This window comes from Bos indicus, chromosome 19 (assembly GCF_029378745.1).
Source record: "Bos indicus isolate NIAB-ARS_2022 breed Sahiwal x Tharparkar chromosome 19, NIAB-ARS_B.indTharparkar_mat_pri_1.0, whole genome shotgun sequence".
Lineage (NCBI taxonomy): Eukaryota > Metazoa > Chordata > Mammalia > Artiodactyla > Bovidae > Bos > Bos indicus.
In genome coordinates this window covers 22,980,214-23,000,608 of record NC_091778.1, presented here as the reverse complement: position 1 = coordinate 23,000,608, position 20,395 = coordinate 22,980,214, and the positions used below count along the sequence as shown (strand labels likewise).

At 52.9% G+C, this 20,395-nt stretch overlaps 1 protein-coding gene across 3 annotated transcripts in view; it reads right to left on the bottom strand.

Moving 5' to 3' along the window:
• ABR (ABR activator of RhoGEF and GTPase) overlaps positions 1-20,395 on the bottom strand; it is a 188,644-nt gene that overhangs the window by 128,172 nt on the left and 40,077 nt on the right. The window contains exon 1 of one of the 3 annotated variants that reach the window (XM_019981205.2): positions 15,923-16,259. The exons of the other annotated variants lie outside the window; for them this stretch is intronic. Coding sequence (XP_019836764.2) covers positions 15,923-15,983 — 61 coding nt within the window. The 5' untranslated portion in view covers positions 15,984-16,259. Of the gene's footprint in view, positions 1-15,922; positions 16,260-20,395 lie in introns of those variants that run through there. 3 annotated transcript variants of the gene reach the window in all.

The following is a 20,395-nucleotide window of genomic DNA, read 5'->3' as shown; positions in this document are numbered from 1 at the left end:
ATTTCAAGAAGACATCCTATTGTGACACAGTTATCTGTGAGTTAATAAGATTGAAAAGGACTTGATTAGGGTCTGCAGGACTCCAGGAATGAACTATCCCCTGGGGCCAGCTCATGCCCCCAGGTGACAGTCCCGTACCTGGTACATGGCCCGTACCTCTGTGACATTCAGGGGTGGTGGGGGGAGGAAATGATAAACGCCAGCGTGAGCTCCTCATGCCTGACTGAACCCTGTCTCCGTCCAGGATCTCAGGGGACCCTGGGAAGTCACACCCTGCTCTGGGAGCACGCTGTGTTATCACCTGCTTTGGGAAACCATCTCTGGAGGTTTCCACGTCCTTGGCCTTAAAGGAACTTTACATCTTTAGCTGTGGCAGTCGGTAGGCAAGATGCAGTGTACTGTCCCATTTAACACCAACGATATGAGGGCCAGATTGCTTGGGTTCATATCCAGCTCATCACTTACTAGCTGGGTGTCCTTGAGCAGGTTACTTATCTATTCTTTGCCTCTGTGTGCTCATCTGGAAAGTGGAGATAAGTGTCTTCTTCATAGGATTACTGTGAAGAGTAAGGGGGTTAACATACAGAAAGTGCTTGGAACATCGTGGGACACTCAGCTAGTGCTGGGTAAGTGACAGCTATTTTTACTGGCATTTTCTCACTAGTCGTTCATTACTTTTTGTGTCAGCTCTACAAAAACAACCTCTATATTTCTATGACTACTCCAAAGAAACAAACAGCTCAGCCTCTCGGGGTCAGGGGGTGGCCGAGGAGAGAGGGAAGTAATGAGATGAACAAGGAACATTTAGTTGGGTCTCTTGGTAAGTGTTACATACACACCATTTCATCCAGAGGTAGGGACACCAAGTAAAGTGCAAGACACCCAGTACAATTTGAACTCTGGACGAGTAACAAGTTTTGAGCGTAAGTATGTCCCAAATGCTTCCCCCGTGGCTCAGTGGTAAAGAACCTGCCTGCCAATGCAAGACACGCAGGTTTGATCCCTGGGTCAGGAAGATCCCTTGGAGAAGGAAATGGCAACCCACCCCAGTTCTCTTGCTTGAGAAATCCCATGGCCAGAGGAACCTGGCGGGCTACATGCAGTCCATGGGGTCACAGTTGGACACAACTGAGCACATAAGCGCATGTCCCAGATATCGCATAGGATATACTTCTGCTAAGACAAGTATTCATTGTTTTAACTAAACTTCAAATTTAACTGGGCATCCTGTGTTTTTATTTGCCAAAAACTTGGGCAACCCTACTGGTGGGATTGATAAGATTGTTCCCATTTTATACGAGAGGAAAAGGAAGCTCAAAGAGGTGAAGTTAATCACCCGAGGTAACTGTCCCAGCAAGTGTTCAAAGGCTCTGTCCCATGCCCTCTGGCTGCTCTGTGCTCAGAAGGGCTCAGGAATCAGAGATACAGCCCTCCATCACCTGCAGAACCTGCTCCTCAGCCCCCAGGCAGGAGCCTGAATGCAGGAAGAGACATATTTTTTTTTTTTTCCAGAGAGAGGGGTCTACTGCTCCCCAAAACCAGTGCACTGGGGGGGGCTTCCTGCAGGGGAGGGAGCTCGGGAGGCAGTCCCCGTGGGGGCTGTGGTCAGCCAGGGCGGCACCCTCAGCTCTTCCGGGAGCTGCCCCTGGCTGGGGCTGAAACCTGGAGGCAAAACAGCCCAGGAGAAAACTCAGGAAGCACCAAAGGAAACTTCTCCGGAAGTCCTGAAATATTTCCACAGCCAGGAGAGAAAAGCTTAAAGTGAAAGCAACTATGGGCTGGCCTCTCAGAGCCCAGGGCATGACCACAGCATCTGGGAAGCCCCGGCCCAGGTCACACGGCCCCCTTCCCAGAGCCCCCACAGATGGTCTGGCCTCGTGGGCTCCGCAGAATGGCCCACCTGCTCCACTCTGCTCTCCCAGACCAGACTGGGGCTCCACTTCAGTCATTCTCAGCTCTATTTTTAGTGGAAGGTGACAAGACACAACAAATGTTCAAAGCAGGACAATGAAATCACCTGATTCCTCTGCAGGGTCAGGGACCTTGGCCAACCTTTGCTGAGAGCAGGGACAAGAAGGGTTCTAAGAACCTCCAGGGGGCTTCTCTTAGAGCTAGGGGTCTAGAGCCCACTCCCCAGTCTGTAACTTCCCAGGAAGGTGACCTTCAGCTTCATCCTCACCTGGCTGAGAAAGGCCAAAGCGCATGCCTCCAGGCAAAGTAACAGCCTGTGCAAAAAGCAGGCAGCTTTGACTGGGGATGGTGGTGTGTCTAGGGAGCTGTGAAGAATTCAGTGGGGCTGCAGGGTGGGGAGTGTGATAAAGAGAGCAGGAGGTAAGGCTAGAGATGGCTGGAGACAGTGTCTGAAAAGGCTCCCACCATGCGTGCTAAGGAGTTTAGATTTTATCCTCTAGGGAGGAGGGAGGCAGGAAGATGGTAGACTAGTGAGTGATGGAATCAGATCCTCCAGGAGGGCTTGAGAAATCCAGGGCCTTCCTACTGAACGGGCATCACCTGGAGGCTTGTTAGAAATGCCAAACAGGAGGCCCTATCCAAACCTGCTGTACCAGGATCTGCATCCTTACAAGATGCCCCAGCTCATTAGTGGGTCAAGGTGAGGTCAACCTGATTAGTGGGTCAACCTGGATTATGGTTGGGGCAGAGACAGGGTCGATGGTTTGACCTCTCCAATAGCCTTTTCTTTCTGTTTTTTTTTAAAAGAGACATTTTATTTTACTTAATTTTGGCTGTTTTGGCTCTTCCTTTCAGTGCACGGTCTTTCTCTACTGCAGCACACAAACTTAGTTGCTCCAACCATGTGGGATCCCATGTGGGGTCTTAGTTCCCTGACCAGGGATGGAACCCACGCCCCTTGTATTGCAAGGTGAATTCTTAACCACTGGACCACCAGGGAGGTCCCTCCAATAGCCTCTTCTAACTCCCCATCTGTTTTCCCCCGCTCAGCTCCACTGCCTCCTTGCATCCTCCCTGCCCCGTGATTCTCTTAGGTGGCCCCTATATTAAAACAACACATCCTTCTCCTAGAGCATCTCCCCCTACAGCGTCCTTCTCTTCATACCCCCTTACCCCCTATAATGCATTTCCAAGCTCTCAAGTGCTCAGGGCACTGCTGAGTGTTGAAAAGGGAGGTGCATGCAGTGGTTAAGAGTCAGTCCCCAAATCAGACTGGGTGTGCAGAGGAGCTGTGCAAACACACAGATGCCAGCGGCCAAGCCCAGGTTCTCACGCTGAGGGCCCTGGCATTTGAGAATCTCTGGTGAGGAGCATAAGCCAAGGCATCACACAGACCTGGGTTTAGAGCCCAGCTCAGCTCTTCCTAGGCCAGGTGACCTTAGGAAAACTGTTTACCCTCTCCAAAATCTTGGGGGGAAAATGGATAAAAATAGTTGAGAACTCTGCAGGGGGGTTGAAGATTAAATGGGACATTGTTTGTCAAGTGCTTAAGGACACTGTCTGACACCCTATAAATGGCAGCCTTTGTTATTCTTCGTGCCTCTAAGGAGTTTACAGTCTGGCAGAGAAGAAATGACAACAGGCACAAAGCCTACATTGGTAAACACTACGAAACAATAGATAAAAGGGCTCAGTGACTTGGCCTAAGCAAGGAGTGTTCAGGTTCTGAGCTGGGATGCTCACTGAAGCCAGTGCATAATCAGGCAGAGGGGCTTCGTGGAGGTGGTGGTAACCAGGGCTGAGGCTTAAGCACAGAGGTTGGCTGTGGAATGGTGAGGGGTCTTAGTGGCTAGAGCAGGGGGATGCTGGGATGCTGACAAATCTGAATGGATAGTGCGAGGTGTGCCACAGCACAGGGAATATCTTGAAGGCATTTGGATTGGATGGGGAAGAAAATGCCCCACTGAGGAATGCTGGGCAGAGGAGAAGTAGATGGAAGCAGGTTGAGTGTGGGTGGGCACATGTGTGCGTGCTAAGTTGCTTCAGTCATGTCTGACTTTTTGCAACCCAATGGACGGTAGCCTGCCGGGCTCCTCTGTCCATGGGATTCTCCAGGCAAGAACACTGGAGTAGGTTGCCATGGCCTTCTCCAGGGAATCTTCCCAACCCAGGGATTGAACCAGCATCTCTTATGTCTCCTGCAATGGCAGGCACCACCTGGGAAGCCCCCAGCTTGAGTGTAGTACCAGCCAACTGGATGGAGATGGCATCTCAGGGTCAGGGAGGGAGTTTGCTCAGGTGTCTGCAGCAAGGGCCTGGCTGTGATGGGAGCTGACCAGCCGTCCTGGGTCCTCAGGCAAGATATAGCTCCTCATCAGATTTGCATCTTGTCCATCCTTTCCAGAGAGCGAAGACAGGACCCAAAGTTCCAGTGGTCCAGCGGTTAAGAGTCCACCTTGTCACGCAGAGGACACTGGTTTGGACACTTCCTGGTCCAGGAAGATCCCACGTGCTATGGGGTCACTAAGCCCGTGCATCACAACTACTGAGACCACACCCTAGAGTCCGTGCTCCACAACAAGAGAAACCACTGCCATGAGAAGCCTACACACCTCAACTAGAGGGTAGCCCCTGCTCCTGGCAACTACAGAGAGCCTACACGCAGCAACCAAGACCAGTGCAGCCAACGGTAACTTAATTAAAAAAAAAAATAAAGCCCCTGCTTTGGGTCTCTAAAAGTTCTGCACCCAAAAATGGCACAAGATGCCCACTGACTCATCCAAGTCAGGAGCTGCCACAGAGTCTGCAAAACGTCTGCAGACCAAATGCAAAGGAAAATGCCTTCCACAGAGCTGGGTGGCACACCAGCTGGTTGCTCATTAACCCTCTCAATGATGCACTAGAAAATTAACAACTGAGGTTTTCTGCTCCATTAACACCAAAGTTTGCTCTGGGCAGGGGATGTTGGGGGGTAGGGACAGGAAAGGTTTTGTCTAGACAGAAGAACTCATGAAGGCCAGCTGCCTGGGCTTCTGTCACTCAGGAAGAGGGTAGGCAGAGGGGATTTAGGGTGTTCCCCATGGCAGGTGTCCCCACTGCCCCGGCAAAGTCCCCAGGAGAGGCCAGTCACAATGGCCACTCCCTCTTCTCCTTAAAATGAGAGTAACAACATTTCACAGGTTTACTGTGAGAATGAAATGAGATTGTGAATGTGGGAGCACCAGCTCAGGTACGGTACTCACCAGGTGTCCCATCAATGGCTTCATCATTTTGATTGGGAAACAGAAGGGTCTGACTTGGATCAGGGTCCCTAGGAGAGGGTATAAAGAACCCTGAGGCCCTGCTACCCAAATTGTGGTCCCTAGACCAGCAGTAGCAGCACTGGCATCACCCAGGAACTTGCTGGAATACAGAATCTCAGGCCTCAGCCCAGTCCTACTGAATAAGAATCTGCATCTTAACAAGATCCTCAGGCCATTATTCCTGGTGGCTCAGATGGTAAAGAATCCGCCTACAATGTGGAAGAACTGAGTTGAATCCCTGGGTTGGGAAGATGCTCTGGAGGAGGGTACGACAACCCACTCGTATTCTTGCCTGGAGAATCCCCATGGACAGAGGAGCCTGGTGGGCTACAGTCCATGGGGTCACAAAGAGCTGGACACTGAGCCACTAAGCACACACAGGCTATTAAGATGCACACCAGGGACTTTCCCTGGCGCTCCAGTGTTAAGAGTCTGCCTTTCAATGCAGAGGGTGCAGGTTCAATCCCTGGTCGGGGACCTAAGATCCCACATGCTTCGTGGCCAAAAAAACCAAAACAGAAACAATGCAGTAACAAATTCAATAAAGACCAAAAAAAAAAAAAGAAAGTCCATATAAAAAAATAATCTTTAAAAAAATGCACAATAGAGTTTGAGAATCTGCTCTAGTATGTTTGTTCCTAGGAAAAACCAGTTTCTCCCCTCCCCTCTCCCAGCTCAGGAAATATGGGGCCCAGGACGCCAGGTGGATAGAGGCAGAGGATGCGGATGCCACAGCCCTCTAATTAGCACCTGCTTGCTTGCCATGCTGCACTGAAGCACACCAGAGCACATGTTGAGAAAATTACTCCCTTCCTGATTTCTTTCAATCTTTCCTGCTACTGTTTGGTACCAGTATGTCTTTAATATCTATCTTCTGTGTCCTTCCGTTTAAACAGAGACACAGGAGGCTCAGACCTAGAGCCTTCCAAGGGCAACAGTGTATAACTAGAACTAATAACACTGTTGAGTATTATTTATTTGCAAGGAAACTATTGCAAGAGATACATATTTTTTCTTTCTAGGTAAATGATATTTAAAATAATGAATCAAGTGGAAAGAAAAACAGTTCAGTCCATAATGACAGAAGTGTGTGAATCTGGCAAAAATCACAACAGTGGTACATACATTATTCCTTACAGTGCATCTCGTCCACTTATTTTTTTCCTATTGCAGGTCATGAAATCAATATCGTAGGTCATGACCAACACTTCTCGGGTTTGTTTTTAATGCAGTGGGCTGGAACAGACTAGAAGGGCACAAAATGATGAGTACCTTGCAAATGTGATGAAACAGTAAGCACTATCCCATAAACTTTTGTTTCAGTTTGTGTGCGCCCTGGCTCACAGTGTAAAATGTCTGTATTCTGTACGAGCAGTAGTCCAAAGAGTTAGTGAGTCACTCGTCTAGTCCAGGGCTTCCCTGATAGCTCAGTTGGTGAAGAATCTGCCTACAATGCAGGAGACTGCGGGTTGATCCCTGGGTCGGGAAGATCCCCTGGAGAAGGGATAGGCTACCCACTCCAGTATCCTGGCCTGGAGAATTCCATGGACTGTACTGTCCATGGGGTCGAAAAGAGCTGGACAAGACTGAGCGACTTTCACACACACACACACACACACACACACATCTACCCCAATCTCCCTTTGGTAGGGGCCCCTGGCCTCTGCTAACTTACCCACTGCAGTATCCTGGCCTGGAGAATTCCATGGACTGTACTGTCCATGGGGTCGAAAAGAATTGGACAAGACTGAGTGACTTTCACACACACACACACACACACACACACACACACACACACACACATATCTAGCCCAATCTCCCTGTGGTAGGGGCCCCTGGCCTCTGCTAATTTAATTCCAATGGTGGGGTGGGGAAGAGGGGGAAGGGGGGAGAAGTGGGGGAGGAGGGGAGTGGGGGAGGCGGGGAGTGGGGGAGGAGGGGAGTTGACTCCTTTGGCCAGGCCACCCATGAGCAGATCTCCAGGTCCCATCACAGCTCTCTGGCTCCTCTCTCACGACAGAACTGATAACAACAGCCCCTCCCACGAGCTATTAAATGGATGCTTCCCGGTCCTGCTGAGGTGAGGAAAGGCTCAAGCATCAACCCAGAACGAAGAGTGGAGACGCTCGAGTGTGAAACGTGCCATTTTTGGAGGGACAGGATTCCCTCTCCAGGCCTTCTCATCCCTCCCCGGCTTGGGCAGCCCTGTTTCATTGGCCTTCCCCGAAAGATGCCTTTTCCATCGACGAGCTGCGAAGGAGAGGGGGAAGGAGGCTGGGGGCGGGGCCGGAAGAACGGGAGAAAGCTCTGGGTGGGGGAGGGGACAGAGCTCACCACCGGGTGGCACTTGAAGGATGCACTTGTCAAGGTGGAGCCTCTGGTCTGCTTGCATCCCGGACTCAAGCGGAGGGCAGGCGCACACCAGGGCAGCAGGAGGAAGAAGGCTGGGGCAAGTTCAAGGTGGTGGAAGGAAGGAGTCAGGAATGCCTAAGACTGTGGGGCAGCTGAAATTTCACATTAGTCTCTCTACAAACAGAAGAGCCAGTGAGGGGGGTGGTTTATGGGTCCCTACACCCTACCAAGAAGGAGTTCCTAAAAACGACTGCAGACTAAGAAGGAAGGAAGCTGACTGACATTTTGAACAGCAAAGGGAAAGGAAGAGAATGGAGGCGACCCTCCCCTCCCCTCATCTACACTTTTATCCTCCTGCTTGGGTGGTCAGCTCAGGACAGGCTTTTACCCCGTTTATCATCACCCCTGAAACTCTCCACATACCAACCCTCTGCAGCAAACCCTCAGATCATGTCCTAGCCTTTCTGGCTCCACCCAAAGAGGGGCCTGCTACAGTGGAAGGCCCCAGATACCAGCCTCCACAGAGGCCTGAACTTTGGGCAGGGGACTCTGGGCCTGCGCTGGAGCCACCCCATCATTAGCATGCTGTGCGTGGGTGAGTTCAAATGCAGAAGCTGGATCTGTGGCCCAACTGGCCCTGGGCCTCAGAAAAGGACCTTGGTGCATGGTGGCCTGATTTATGGCCGAGAGCTCGCTTTATTTCCCTTTGGAAACTGTGGAGGTGAATTTAAAAAGGCCTGAGATCAGAGCCAATGCGCCAGGGCTCAGCCAAGTCCTCGCCTTCCCTAGTCCCCACCCATTTGTCCTTTGCCTTGCTGGGCTCTTGAAAATGGGCCTTAGCTGTTGCCCGCCCCTGCCCCCCAGTCTATTTTCTCTCCTTCCTCTTTATTTATTTTGGGGTTAACACAGAGTAGCTCTTGCCAGGAATCCAGGGACGAGGTAACTCTGGGATAGGGGCTCCAAGTACCCATGGGAGGGTTCCTCGGGATCCATTTTTAGGAAGAGGCAGCCCAGCCAGTGGGCACTTACAGGGCACCTGAAGGCTGAGAGCTGTCCGAATACCATGGGGGGACCAAGACCGTCTCCATAGCTGTCCTTCTAGTTAGAGAGATGAACAGATCAATCAACCTCCACAAAATACCAGCTGCCATGAAACCCAAGGGAGTCAGAGAAAGGGGTTAAGAGTCAGGCCAGGGGATTTCCCTGGTGGTCCGGTGGTTAAGACTCCATGCTCCCAGTGAAGGGGGCTCAGGTTTGATCTCACATGCCACTAGGTCCCCATACCACAGCTAAGAGTTCACACGCTGCAACTAAACATCCTGAGTGCCACAACAAGGATAAAGACCCTGCATGCTTCAACTAAGATGCAGATGCAGCCAAATAAATAAAAATGCTGCTGCTAAGTCGCTTCAGTCGTGTCCGACTCTGTGTGACCCCACAGACGACAGCCCACCAGGCTCCCCCGTCCGTGGGATTCTCCAGGCAAGAGTACTGGAGTGGGTTGCCATTTCCTTCTCCGAAATAAAGAAATAAATATATACATATAAATGAGGCCAATCCTACACTCAACTCCTGGCTTGCACTCTAGGACCTTGAATTAATTACTTAACTTCCCTGAGTCCCAGTTTCCTCCCTGTAGTGATAATTCCTTCTTACCTCATAAGGTAGGGACTACTGAGGATTAGTGATAACACATGGGCAGTGCCCAGGGGCGTGCTGACACACAGTAGGTCCTCATGGGCGTTGGCTAAGATCATTATTGCTGTTGGCAGTTGAATCGGCTATAGGTGGAGGTGCAGCCATCTGCAACTCAGCTACAGTTGAGAACTGACCCGGCTCAAACCAGGAGACCTTCGGCAATAACTTAACCTCCCAAGGCCTTGGAGTCCTCATCCATAGGCCGGGGGGATGATAAAAGGTGGCTTGGTGAGTTGTTAGGGTAATGTAAGGAAGTACCTAGCACAGCATCTGATATACAGTAGGACTAGTTAAACATTATGGCTTCTTCCATTCTTCCCAAACCAAACAGAGAAATCTAATATCTATGAGCTTGGCTGGACTACTGGGCTTTCTTTTCCTTGGGCCCAGTGGTTGCGAGAGACCCATGGATGAGGTTTCCATGTGGCTTTGCAGAGCTCAGACATACGTCCCTAAGAGGTCCCACAGCACAACTCCAGAGGTGCCATCACATAGAGCACACAGTCACCCAGACCCCTGACCTCTCAGAAAGGGATTGTTCTCCTAAAGCTGTACCTTCAAAGGGAGACATTCACTCAAAACGATGGACTGTATGCTGCTTAGGCCCAGGGTAACTTGCGACTGAATAGGGTGACCACAAGTGAGGAAATCAATTGCTGCTGTGGGGAGTGGCTACACCCAGCTCGGAAAATAACTAGGCTTAATTATACAACATCTTCGGTCTCCATGATCTTGATCCATTAAACCCTCACAGCTGGCCAGGAGGCAATGCCCAGGAGGAAGGGGTTAGCCCAGCACACTAATAGGATCAGCCCTTCAATCCCATGAAGGTAATTATGGTCACATTCTTCACCAGCAGTCCTGAGTACACCCACAGCTCACGTTCGTGCTCAAGTTGCTTCGGTCATGTCTGACTCTTTGTGATGGTCCATAGCGCACCAGGCTCCTCTGTCCAGGCAAGAATACTGAAGTGGGTTGCCATGCCCTCCTCCAGGGGATCTTCCCCACCCAGGGTGCCAAAAAGGTTGAGGATCACTGGTCTTGAGGAGCATGAAGACCTCAGAGGTGAGGGTGGAGGAAAGGGGGAAGGGCATGTGACCAATTAGGTCATCACGGAGCCCACCCTGTCTCCCAAAGACCATGCTGACCCTGTCAGTTTCTATGTGGCCAGTAAACCCATATTCGTTTTTCATCTAGCTGTGTGGTAGGGAAGAAACGGCAGGAAGAGAAGACAGGAATAAAGGGCAAGGGCAGAAAACCAAGAGAGGCCCAAATGAAGTCTGAGCCTGGGGAAAAAGATTTGGCTGCCCCATCTGCAGTGGGTCACGGGTCCAGCTGGCCCCATCTCAGCGGGCTCTGTGCCAGATGCCCTGGGCAAGGGATAGGCTTGAACCTCTATCCCCAACCCTCCTATCCAGGTGCATCCTATCATTTGCCTGTAGCCCTGACTTCTTTTTTCTCCCCCATTTACAGGATCAGGTTCTCCCCGAGCTGCGGGGACAAGCAGAATGCTCCCACTGCCCCCAGGGCATCCATGGCTCCATCCAGCCATATCTTGCCCAAAGGAATGCAAGCAAGGGCAGACCAAGGCCACAAGTCAAAAGAAAAATCAGCTGCTTCTATGCAGCCCCGGAGAGAAGTGAGCCTGCAGGCCTCTTCCCTGGTACTCAGTGGAAAGTGCCAAGACCCTGTAGGTAGAATGTGGTGGGTCCTCCAAGCCCCATGGATCACCTCAGCCGACCAGAGCCAGGGGCCTGGCCGAGGCAGCTGATGATGTGGAGATGACACGCGGTTGTCCTGAAGCTGCCTGTTACCCCAAAGGGCTCAAGCCAAGCCAAACAGCTGCAGCACCAACGCTGGTGGCGAAGGCTTCCAATCACGTAATCACAAGCCCCAGCAATGCGTGGGACTCCCCTGGGGGGTCTCCGACTCCACTACAAGCTACTACAATTACCAAATCCACACAGCCGGAAACTTGTGAATGGGCCAGCTAATGAGTTTCTGGGGTTTCGGATGGAGTAAGGAGTTAAAGAAGTCAAGAACCCAGAAGTCTTCTTTTCCCTCTCATACTCACTCGTGCAACCAAAACTTACTGTGGGCTTACTACGGCACAAGGCCTTGGGCCAGGCACCAGCGAAGAACCTGGTTCAACACTCTGCTCCTGCCCGTCCCCTTGCACCCTTCCCAGCCCCTTCCAAACTCCTCGGGCAGCCTTTCGTGGATCTGCTCAGTGACAAAAGCTGGGATGAGCTGGACAGCTGAGCAGTTCAATAGCACTCCTCCTCTTCAAAACATTCGAGAAATATTAACCAATTAATCTCCATTGCACCCACGTGAGACATCAGAGCTTCACTCTAAAGAGGAGTGTGCATAACAAAGGTGTCAGAATCGCCCCCGGACTCAGAGAACAACCCAAGTTTTCCCTCCTACCCACTCTCCTCCCATCTTCTACCCACCTAGCTGATTCTTCACAAATGTTCTTGTCACTCCTTCCTATCTCTAAAGAACAATAACACCAGCAATCACAACAATGACGAAAAACTACATTTCTCTGAGTAGGAGACTTAATTCTTCTGCCAGGCCCACCTATGGGACTCCAGCAGTCATGTCAATTATGGGCTGGTGATGACAGACAGGAATAAATGACTGGGGCTTAGCCACCACGGGACAAGAAAGCATCCATTTGCAGGTGTTCACTGGCACACACTGGGTTAGTCTGATGTGGCCTGAGTAAGAGAGTTGCCCTGATCAAGCCCACACCGACTGTCAGGTCAGTGGCTTGGTCTTTGGTGCAGCTAACATAGGAATATGGTGGGAAACTGAGACAGGTTCATGGTCATCTGGAGATGGGTTTGTATTCTCATAGCCCCAAATGGTTTCCTGGCCATTAGACAGGGCACCGAGTCTGTAAGGGGTTATAAAAATATCACCAGAGACAGAAATTTCCCTTGGAAATGCTGTTTCAGGTAACAGAAGTGAGCTCCGAAAGGCAGGTTTTTATAACAGATGATCATGCTCTGCCTTCTATGACATCCCAATAATAGAGGCTTTTGCTTGGCTCCATAGAGTCAGCATGTTTGAGGCCAGAGTTAAATCTCCTGGGACAAAAAAGAGGCTAGAAGGGCAAAGGGATACCTTAAATGTACCTTAAATTAGTCCTCAGTTCTCTCTTAAAGAAATCCTGAACATATAGTGAAAGATTTTCATCTCCACTCAGAGGGACAAGAGAAAGTTTCAGAGCCCGATCCAACCTGATCCCATGGTACAGAAGGAAGCCAAGAGAAAGTGGTAAGTATTTAGTGGAAGGAGTGGTGAAAGAGAGAAGATAAAATGAAGAACACAGGCAGAGAACACATACAGAGAGAAAGACAACAGCTTCGTGCAGACAGAAACACACCAGCTTCAGGGAAATAATCTAGACGAGGCATTGAGAGGCACAGCTGATGCTATGACGTGAATGTAGGAAAATGAATGGTCTAGGGACAGGAAGTGGGGTGGCAGGAACCCTCATCCACCACGCTAGCTGACCACGGGCCAAGACCTTGCTCCAGTCTGTCCGAGATCCACACGGGCAGCTGGGAGCCAAACCATCTCTTTGCGCCATCACTGCAGACCTTCAGGACTTCAACTATAGGGGAAAGAGGGAGTCTGCTATCTACCCCTTATCAAGGGACCATCAACCTGCCATGGAAGTGTGTACAGATGCTAAAGCCAGAAAGAAATGAGCTGACAATTCCAAAGGCAAGAAGTGTGTGAAGGGAGGGGCTGGCATAGAGAACCAGTGGCATAGAGAACCACCAACCTCAGTGAAATCAGACAGAGCCTCAAACACCCCTGCCTTGGCTTCAGGACCAGTCTCCAGTTCCTCCAAGAGACATAGAGTCAACTGAGGCTCAGAATCACTGAGACCCCTTACCCTGCTGGACCATTTTGGGGACAACGCTGAGACAGAGGACCAGCGTGACAGATGTCCCCCATTCCAAGACTGTGAATAAGTTCAGACATATCTGGGTGACACTCAAGAGTCTTCCTCAACATCCTAGGGTAGGATCTGAATCCCAGCTTTGTCACTTATCAGTCATGTGACCTAGGGTAATGATTTGAGCCTAGCCAGCCACTTTTCCCGTAAAAGAGAGATAAGACTACCCGTCTAGCAGAGTTGTGAGGTTTGCAGAGACTGGATGGAGAGCAGCCAGCACAGTGCCTAGCACACAGCAGGTCCTTGGAGATGCCACTATCACTGCCACCAGGGCTTTCACATCCCTGAGAAGTATCCTGGGCACCCTGTGCCCTGTGTATACCCCCTTTATGATTCCTGATGGATGTGGCTTTTGTGGGGACTTGCCACCCCAGGACAGTGAGACCTGTAACCAAACAGCTTCCCGAGAGGCATGGGAACTTCCTCGGGGAGCCATAAAACCATGCCGCCAGGCAAATGACAGCTCGGGTATTTGTTTTAATTTAGGCTCTTGTCAAGAGGAAACTTCATGGCTAACAGCCCAAACATGACTGCACTGCACCTCCCCAGGAAACCTCATTCTACAGCTCTCCAATAAGCTGTTTGGAAGAAGGAGGCAAGGACTCCTCACACTGCTGCCAAGCCAGTGCCCCCCGCCTCCCCTCTATCCAGGCTGCCCCAGGAGCCCAGAGGCCAAGGCAGCAGCAGAAGGGTAGACAGCTCAGATGCCAGACTGCCTGAGTCAGGGCTGATTAACAGGCACCCCCCACAAAGAAGCCCTCAGTCGAATTCCCTTTTCCAATCGCATCTTCCTCTAGCTGGACATTTTCAAAGCAATTTTGCTGCTTTGCTCCAGGTTGTTTATGTGTTGGGGGGAGGTGGGGTGGAGAGACAGGTGTTGGGGTAGAGTGGAGGATGTCAGGAAAACTTGGAATTGATCAGGCAGGGGAGGCTTCTTTAAGGCAATGAAGAGAAAGCCAGAGACAGCTTTTCATAGGAGTCTATGCCTTGGGAAATAGGGAAAGAAGGACTGGGTTTTGCAAAGAGCCAGAAATATTCAGGAACATAAGCTGCATGTGAATATGAGGCATTGTTATGACTGTTTTTTGCAAGCGCACAGTGAAGAGGAGGTCACTAATCCTCCCTTTGGGGTCAGGAGCTGATCTGCAGCCGGGCTCTGAGCAGATGTGTGCCCCCATTCAGGCAAACACATGTGTGCACACACGCCACACAGCAGCCGTGGACCCTGACCTTCACCCAATGGTGCTGGCCTCTGCAGGGGAAGGAGCAGATGGAGTGGCTGGGCTTGGCGCAGGACTGACACCCAGGGGATCCGGCTTTGCTCTTTTGATGTTGAAAAACCAAAGCAGAATGAACATCACAAGGAGAGCTGCTGGGGGGAGGAAAGGAAGGGAAAACAGATTGGGAGCGGGGAGGGAAAAGGATGGAGGGGGAGGAGGAGAAGATGGGGGAGAAAAAGCTATGGGGAATGATGGGGACCCAAGGGGATACAGAGGTCAGAGGCTGGGTAATGAGTACTGAGAAGCCTCCAGGGCAAGAATTTGGGGTTCAAGGCATCAACTTGTCCACTCTCCCCACCATTCAAACCAGGTTAACCCTGACATGTAGCCTTGTTCCATGGCATCTAGAGTCCAGAAGGGGGAACCTGGTTCCACCTGCCTGCCCCATGGGACCCTAGGCTGGGAGACCCAGCAAGAGAAAGTGGGCCGGTTCCACTGAAGCAACCAGGGAGGGTAAAATCCACTTATTACCTTCTTCAGGAGCCAGTAGAACCCTCTTTCTTCCTCTATCACTGAAAGCTTGGGGACGATGTCTCAAGGGAGGGGTGGGCAAAATGCAGTGCTTTAGCCACCTAAGCAAGAGTGAGGGTGGGGTGGGGGGAAGGGGGTGAGGGGAAGGGGGCGCTCAAGGCTGGGCATAAGCCCCCAGAATGTAGGCGTGATCACTTACACATCCCCAGCACCAGTGCAAGAGCAATCACATGATAGAGACAGATTTGGGAACAAGGGGGGTGGAGACGCGGAGAAGGGTTTTTGTTTTTGTTTTTTTTTCTTTTTTGGGGGGTGGGGTAGGGGAGGAAGGAGGGTGATGGTGGGGATGATGATGAGCCTGGCAGGAAAGACTGCTGAGCTGGGGGTTTTCAGGTCCTTCATCCAAACGGCCCCCACGGAGATCAACACCTAGTCTCCCTTACCATACGACCCCACCCCCACCCCGAAACACCCTGGCCTGAGGGTGTCCCTGAGAAAGTCCAGGCGCCAAGGACTTCACCAAAATGGCCTTTCTGCTTCGGCGTGCACAGAAGGAGCAGCCAGTCGGGGAGCGGAGGGTCAACACACTACGGGGCTCTTCCCCTCCGCTCCAGGGTTGGGGAGAACTCGGTTACACAACAGGTGGGAGAGGGGTAACACAGCTCTCCTGGCCCCGTCGATCCACTGCGCCCCCTTCACCCCCGCTCCGGCTGGAAGTCCACTCTGGGGACGCCATCCGCGACTAATCGCGGGGCGCCAAGTCGCTCCTCCCGCCTCCCGGCCCGCCAGGCACCTGGGCGGCCGTGCCCGCCGCTCCCAGCCCGCTCCAGCCAAGCCGGGCAACGCGAACCCCGGGGGCCGTCGGGGCTCCACGCGGGGCTCCGGGACGCGTTCCCGCCCGGCCTCCCTGGCCCGCGCGCACAACGTACTGCTGTAGAGGGTGTCGATCCAGGAGAGGCGCGGCAGGCCCCGATGGCTCAGCGGCTCCATGCCCGCGGCTGCGGCGGCGAAGGCTCCGTCAGATCGGAAACCCGACCCTCATCGCACAACAAAGGAGGGAGGGCGCGGGCGGCGGGCCCCGCAGGCCGAAGTTGCCGAGCGCTGGGTGGAGGCGAGGGGGAGGCAGGGAAACAGGTAGCAGGGAGGAGCGATCGGAGCCGCCCGGGAGGAGGGGGAGGGCGGGCGAGGGCCGGTGAGCGCCCCCGGGAGCCCTTCCGGCCCCTGAGGCCGCCGCGAGCCCCGCTGCGGATCCCGGAGCTGCGGCCCCGCAGCCCGCCCGCCAACTAGCAACTTCCCCGGGGCTGCGCGGAGCCCAGGGGCGGAGGGCGGGGGACGGGGGCCGCGACCAATCGGCGCGAGGCTCCCGCGCCCCCTCCCCCGCCGCGGCACGCCTCCAGACCCCCGGCGGAGGTGCGGGGAGCAGCCGGTGTCCCCCACCCGGAGAGGGACTCCAGCGGGTGACCGAGGAGGGGGTCTGCGGGGGTCTCCGGGGGGCGACGCAGACCCAGACTCCTCTTCCTTCCCCTCGCTGGGCTTGGCCAAATTCTGGCAACCCGCAGACTAGGTGCCGCGGGGAGACCTATGGGCCCGCAGGGGTGACATCACCTGCCACCCCAGGATCTCTAAGCGCAGTTTCAGGGGCCAGTGCGGCTGCCTGGCCCCTCCCCTCGGCAAGCCCGGGGAGCGGCGCGGACGGGGTTAACGTCCAGCCCGCCCGCGGGAAGCGCTGGCTGCTCAAGGACTCTTTGCTTCCAAACCTTAACATTGCCTCGTCTATTTAGACACTCTTGACCTAAAAGCCAGGCTGCTCCCTGCCCTTCACACCAGGGAGGCGGCGAGCAGAGGAAGGCAGGAGGCCGAGGGGGTCGTCGAGGGGCGTGGAGGACAAACAGGGTTAGAGGAGAGACCCCAGGGTCTCCGCTGGGTCTCCCAACACCAAGGGTGCATAATTACAAGTTGAGGGAAGTCTGGGCTCAAAATGCCTCTGAGAAGAGACCCCCTGAAACAAAATTCCTTCTAAGACCACCGCCGGCCCCCCACCCCCCAAAAAAACAGGCAATGAAGAACCTGGAGTCGGAGAGTTTTATGCCTTCCTCTGGGTGCTGGTTCTAAGAGACCCAAGGCAACTCAGCTGCAGGCCTCCTTGGACCAAATGACCCTGAAGAAGGGACTGGAGGGGCCTGAGGGTCAGGCTAGGGTGGTCCAGGGCAGGGGGCCGGAAGCTTGTTTCCTGAACCCCAGGGAAAGGAGGCAGTGGGCCCACAAGGGAACACCCGCCCTGGGCCACTTACCCTGCTTTCACCTCAGAGAGTGAGGTTTCTGCTGATGCAGCAAACCCTTCCACCCCTCATCCCTAAGCTGCCATACGGCAGTGACTGTAGGGGACCCAGTTCAATGGACAAGCCTACAAGATGAAGCTCACCTGGCCTCTACATGGAGGAGTGTTGTCAGCATCCCAGAGCATTTGGGGTGAGGGGGGGGGATGCTATTCTCATCATTCCAAACAACCACAGATCTAATTCTTTAAAAAAAAAAAAAATGAAAAGCAGTATCATTGACATGCAGTATGGCATTAGTTTCAGATCTTATTCTTAAAAGGAGAAGCAGACCCTTTTGCATGATGCTGAAAGGAAGCCTGAATCCAGCCCCTGCAGCAGCTTAGGTAGCACCTCCAGAGCTGCCCCAGGGGAGGTGGGGGCTATTGGGCTCACAGAGGTAGGGTGAGCCCCTGGGGAAGATGCAAGGGAAGATGCTTTGGGGGTGCAAAGCATCCGCAGGTGGCTACAGTGGGTGTTTTTCAACCTGGAGGTCACACCGGCCCCTCCTTGCATCCACTGGGCTCTCCCCCACCCCAGGCCTCTGGGCTCGGGCTCTGACTTTGGCTCTTGTGGGTCTCCCTGCTCAGCTGTCACCCTCCCACCATCTCTGACTTGCACACAAGACTGGGAGGACCAAGCAAGCAGGCACCTGGAGCTTGGCAGAGAGGGGGGCGTGCATCTCCAATGAGATGCTCCAGAAATAGAGCTGGGATGGGAGAGGAAGCAAACGGGCTCCTGGAGGAACCAGAGGGAGGACGGTGAGACGGAGGAGCAGAGAGGGGCCCAGGGCCTCTCTTCTTCCCACACGGAAGGCACAGAACCCAGAAGAAAGGTGCAAGCAGGATACCAGCCCAGGTAAGCAGCAATACTGCCCCCCTCCCCAACATCTCCACCACCTCCCACCCCCCTGCACCCTCCACCCCTCCCCAAGGCAGCCTGGGCCTTCTGTGAACACTGCCTGATGGCGACATCTGGGCACTGACTGTGAGGAGGCCATGGATGTATGTTTCTGCGTGAGTCACATACATTTGCATACATTTTACATTTTTATCTACAAAGGCTTAAACAAGCTATTTTCAGCATTTTTTTTCAAGCTAAAATGTTAGTTGCTCTCCTTAGCTCTGCTTTTCCCCTACATTCTGTCCAATCCTGTTCCAAACCTTCCAGTGCAGAATGCAATATAGGGGGAGGGGAGTGGGACCTTAGAGGCCGATCAGAAGGAGCGCTTCTGATAATTAACGGAGAGTGCCTGCAGCGGACCTGGCTTGCATCTCAACGCTTTGCTTACACAACAGCCTCACTATTATCTCAGTCCCCTCCATTTAGCAGATGAGCAAACCGAGGCCCTGAGCAGCTAAGTAACCCATCCAGACAGTAAACGGAGGGCCACGCATGCTATCTCCACTGTCAGGGTTGAAAGCACGGTGGCAGAGGTCTCTGGGAATCTCTGCTGGACCATGGGTTAGAGACTATCTTCTAGAAAACTCTTCCAGTCCTATTCCATCTCTGCACAACTGTCTCAAAACCTATGTGTCCCAGGAAAGGGCGGTTACATCAAGATCCCTTGATGGCTACATCGGATGGCTTCCAATGGACATTACCACCACAGGGCTTGACTCTAACCTTGGCTATAGGACAAGTGTGCGGAAGCAGCAGGGTGACAGGAGACCAGAACAGAAACCTCCAGATTCCTGGCACTGACTGGAGAGGCGGTGGGGGAGACCCAGTACCACATCCTAGGAAGGAAGGAGTTAGAGCCATTCTCACCCACGTTGTGCCCAAGGTGAGGTGATCTGCCAGCAACCCCCTTCTGTCAGAGTAGCTGGGGGATGTTCCTGTGGACAGGCTACCCTGATTCAGCTAAGTGTGGACCTGCCCATGCACCCCAAGGCACTGAGCACCCATCACAGCTCGTCCTCCAAGCCTGCACTAACCATTTGCTGCCTAGTCCTTTGGGTGAACACACTCCACCTTCCCAGCCCTCCCTCTGGCCTGTGTACTCAGCCTGTCCTTGGCTCCTCACCTCCCACAGCAAGCGGCTGCTCCTGCCTCATCAGCATATTTAAGGGGGATTTAAGTGCTGGTTGGGCTTCCTTGGTGGCTCAGAGGATAAAGAATCAGCCTGCAATGCAGGAGACCTGGGTTCAATCCCTAGGTCGGGAAGATCCCCTGGAGAAATGAATGGCTACCCACTCCACTATTCTTGCCTGGTGAATCCCATGGACAGAGGAGCCTGGTGAGCTACAGTCCATGAGGTCGCAAAGAATCAGACATGACTGGAGCAACTAACACTTTCACTTTTAAGGGCTGGTTGCCAGGAGCACCGGGCTGATGATGTGGGCCAAGTGGGAAGAAGATATACCCCATCTGAGGTCAGCAGTCTTGCCCTTACATAACCCCCAAGGATGTGCTACGCCCCACCTCTCCATTATCCAGCTCTTGCCTCTACCAACCACTTGGCCAGGGTGGAAAAAACGGGACCATGCTTAGAACCAAAACTAGGTATTTCCACTTCTCTTCCCCCATCACTGTTAGCAACCCAGCTCCACTGGGAACAATAGGAAGGCCTGGAGTCCCTGCGGGGTCACTGGTGATGAAAAGGATGTCCTTGCACCTCTCCCCACTCTGAGGTCTGCAGGGAGCACCAGGGTGTGCAGGTGGGATATACAGGTGGTCGGGGTGGGGTGGGGGTGGTCTCCGCATTCGAATTAAAAACCAAAAAACTGACCAGATAGACAAAATCTCTTTTGTATCTTTCCTGGCAGATCAGCTCTTTAAAAGCTGGGATGAGGGACTTCCCTGATAGTCTAGTGGTTGGAACTCTGGGCTTCCAATGCAGGGGGCAAGGGTTTGATCCCTGGTCAGGGAACTAGGATCACCCATGGCTGTGCAGCACAGCAAAAAAAACCCCAAAACCTGGGACTGTGTTTTTTCACTGCACCTTGCCCAGTGGATGAATGAGGCTCAGGTAGACCTCTAAGGCAGTCGTAACTACACCATGCCCCTGGATCAGTTTTCTGCCAAAAGCCCAATAGACAGGCATTCAATAATACATGCTGAATAAATAAAACTAACGACAGCTAA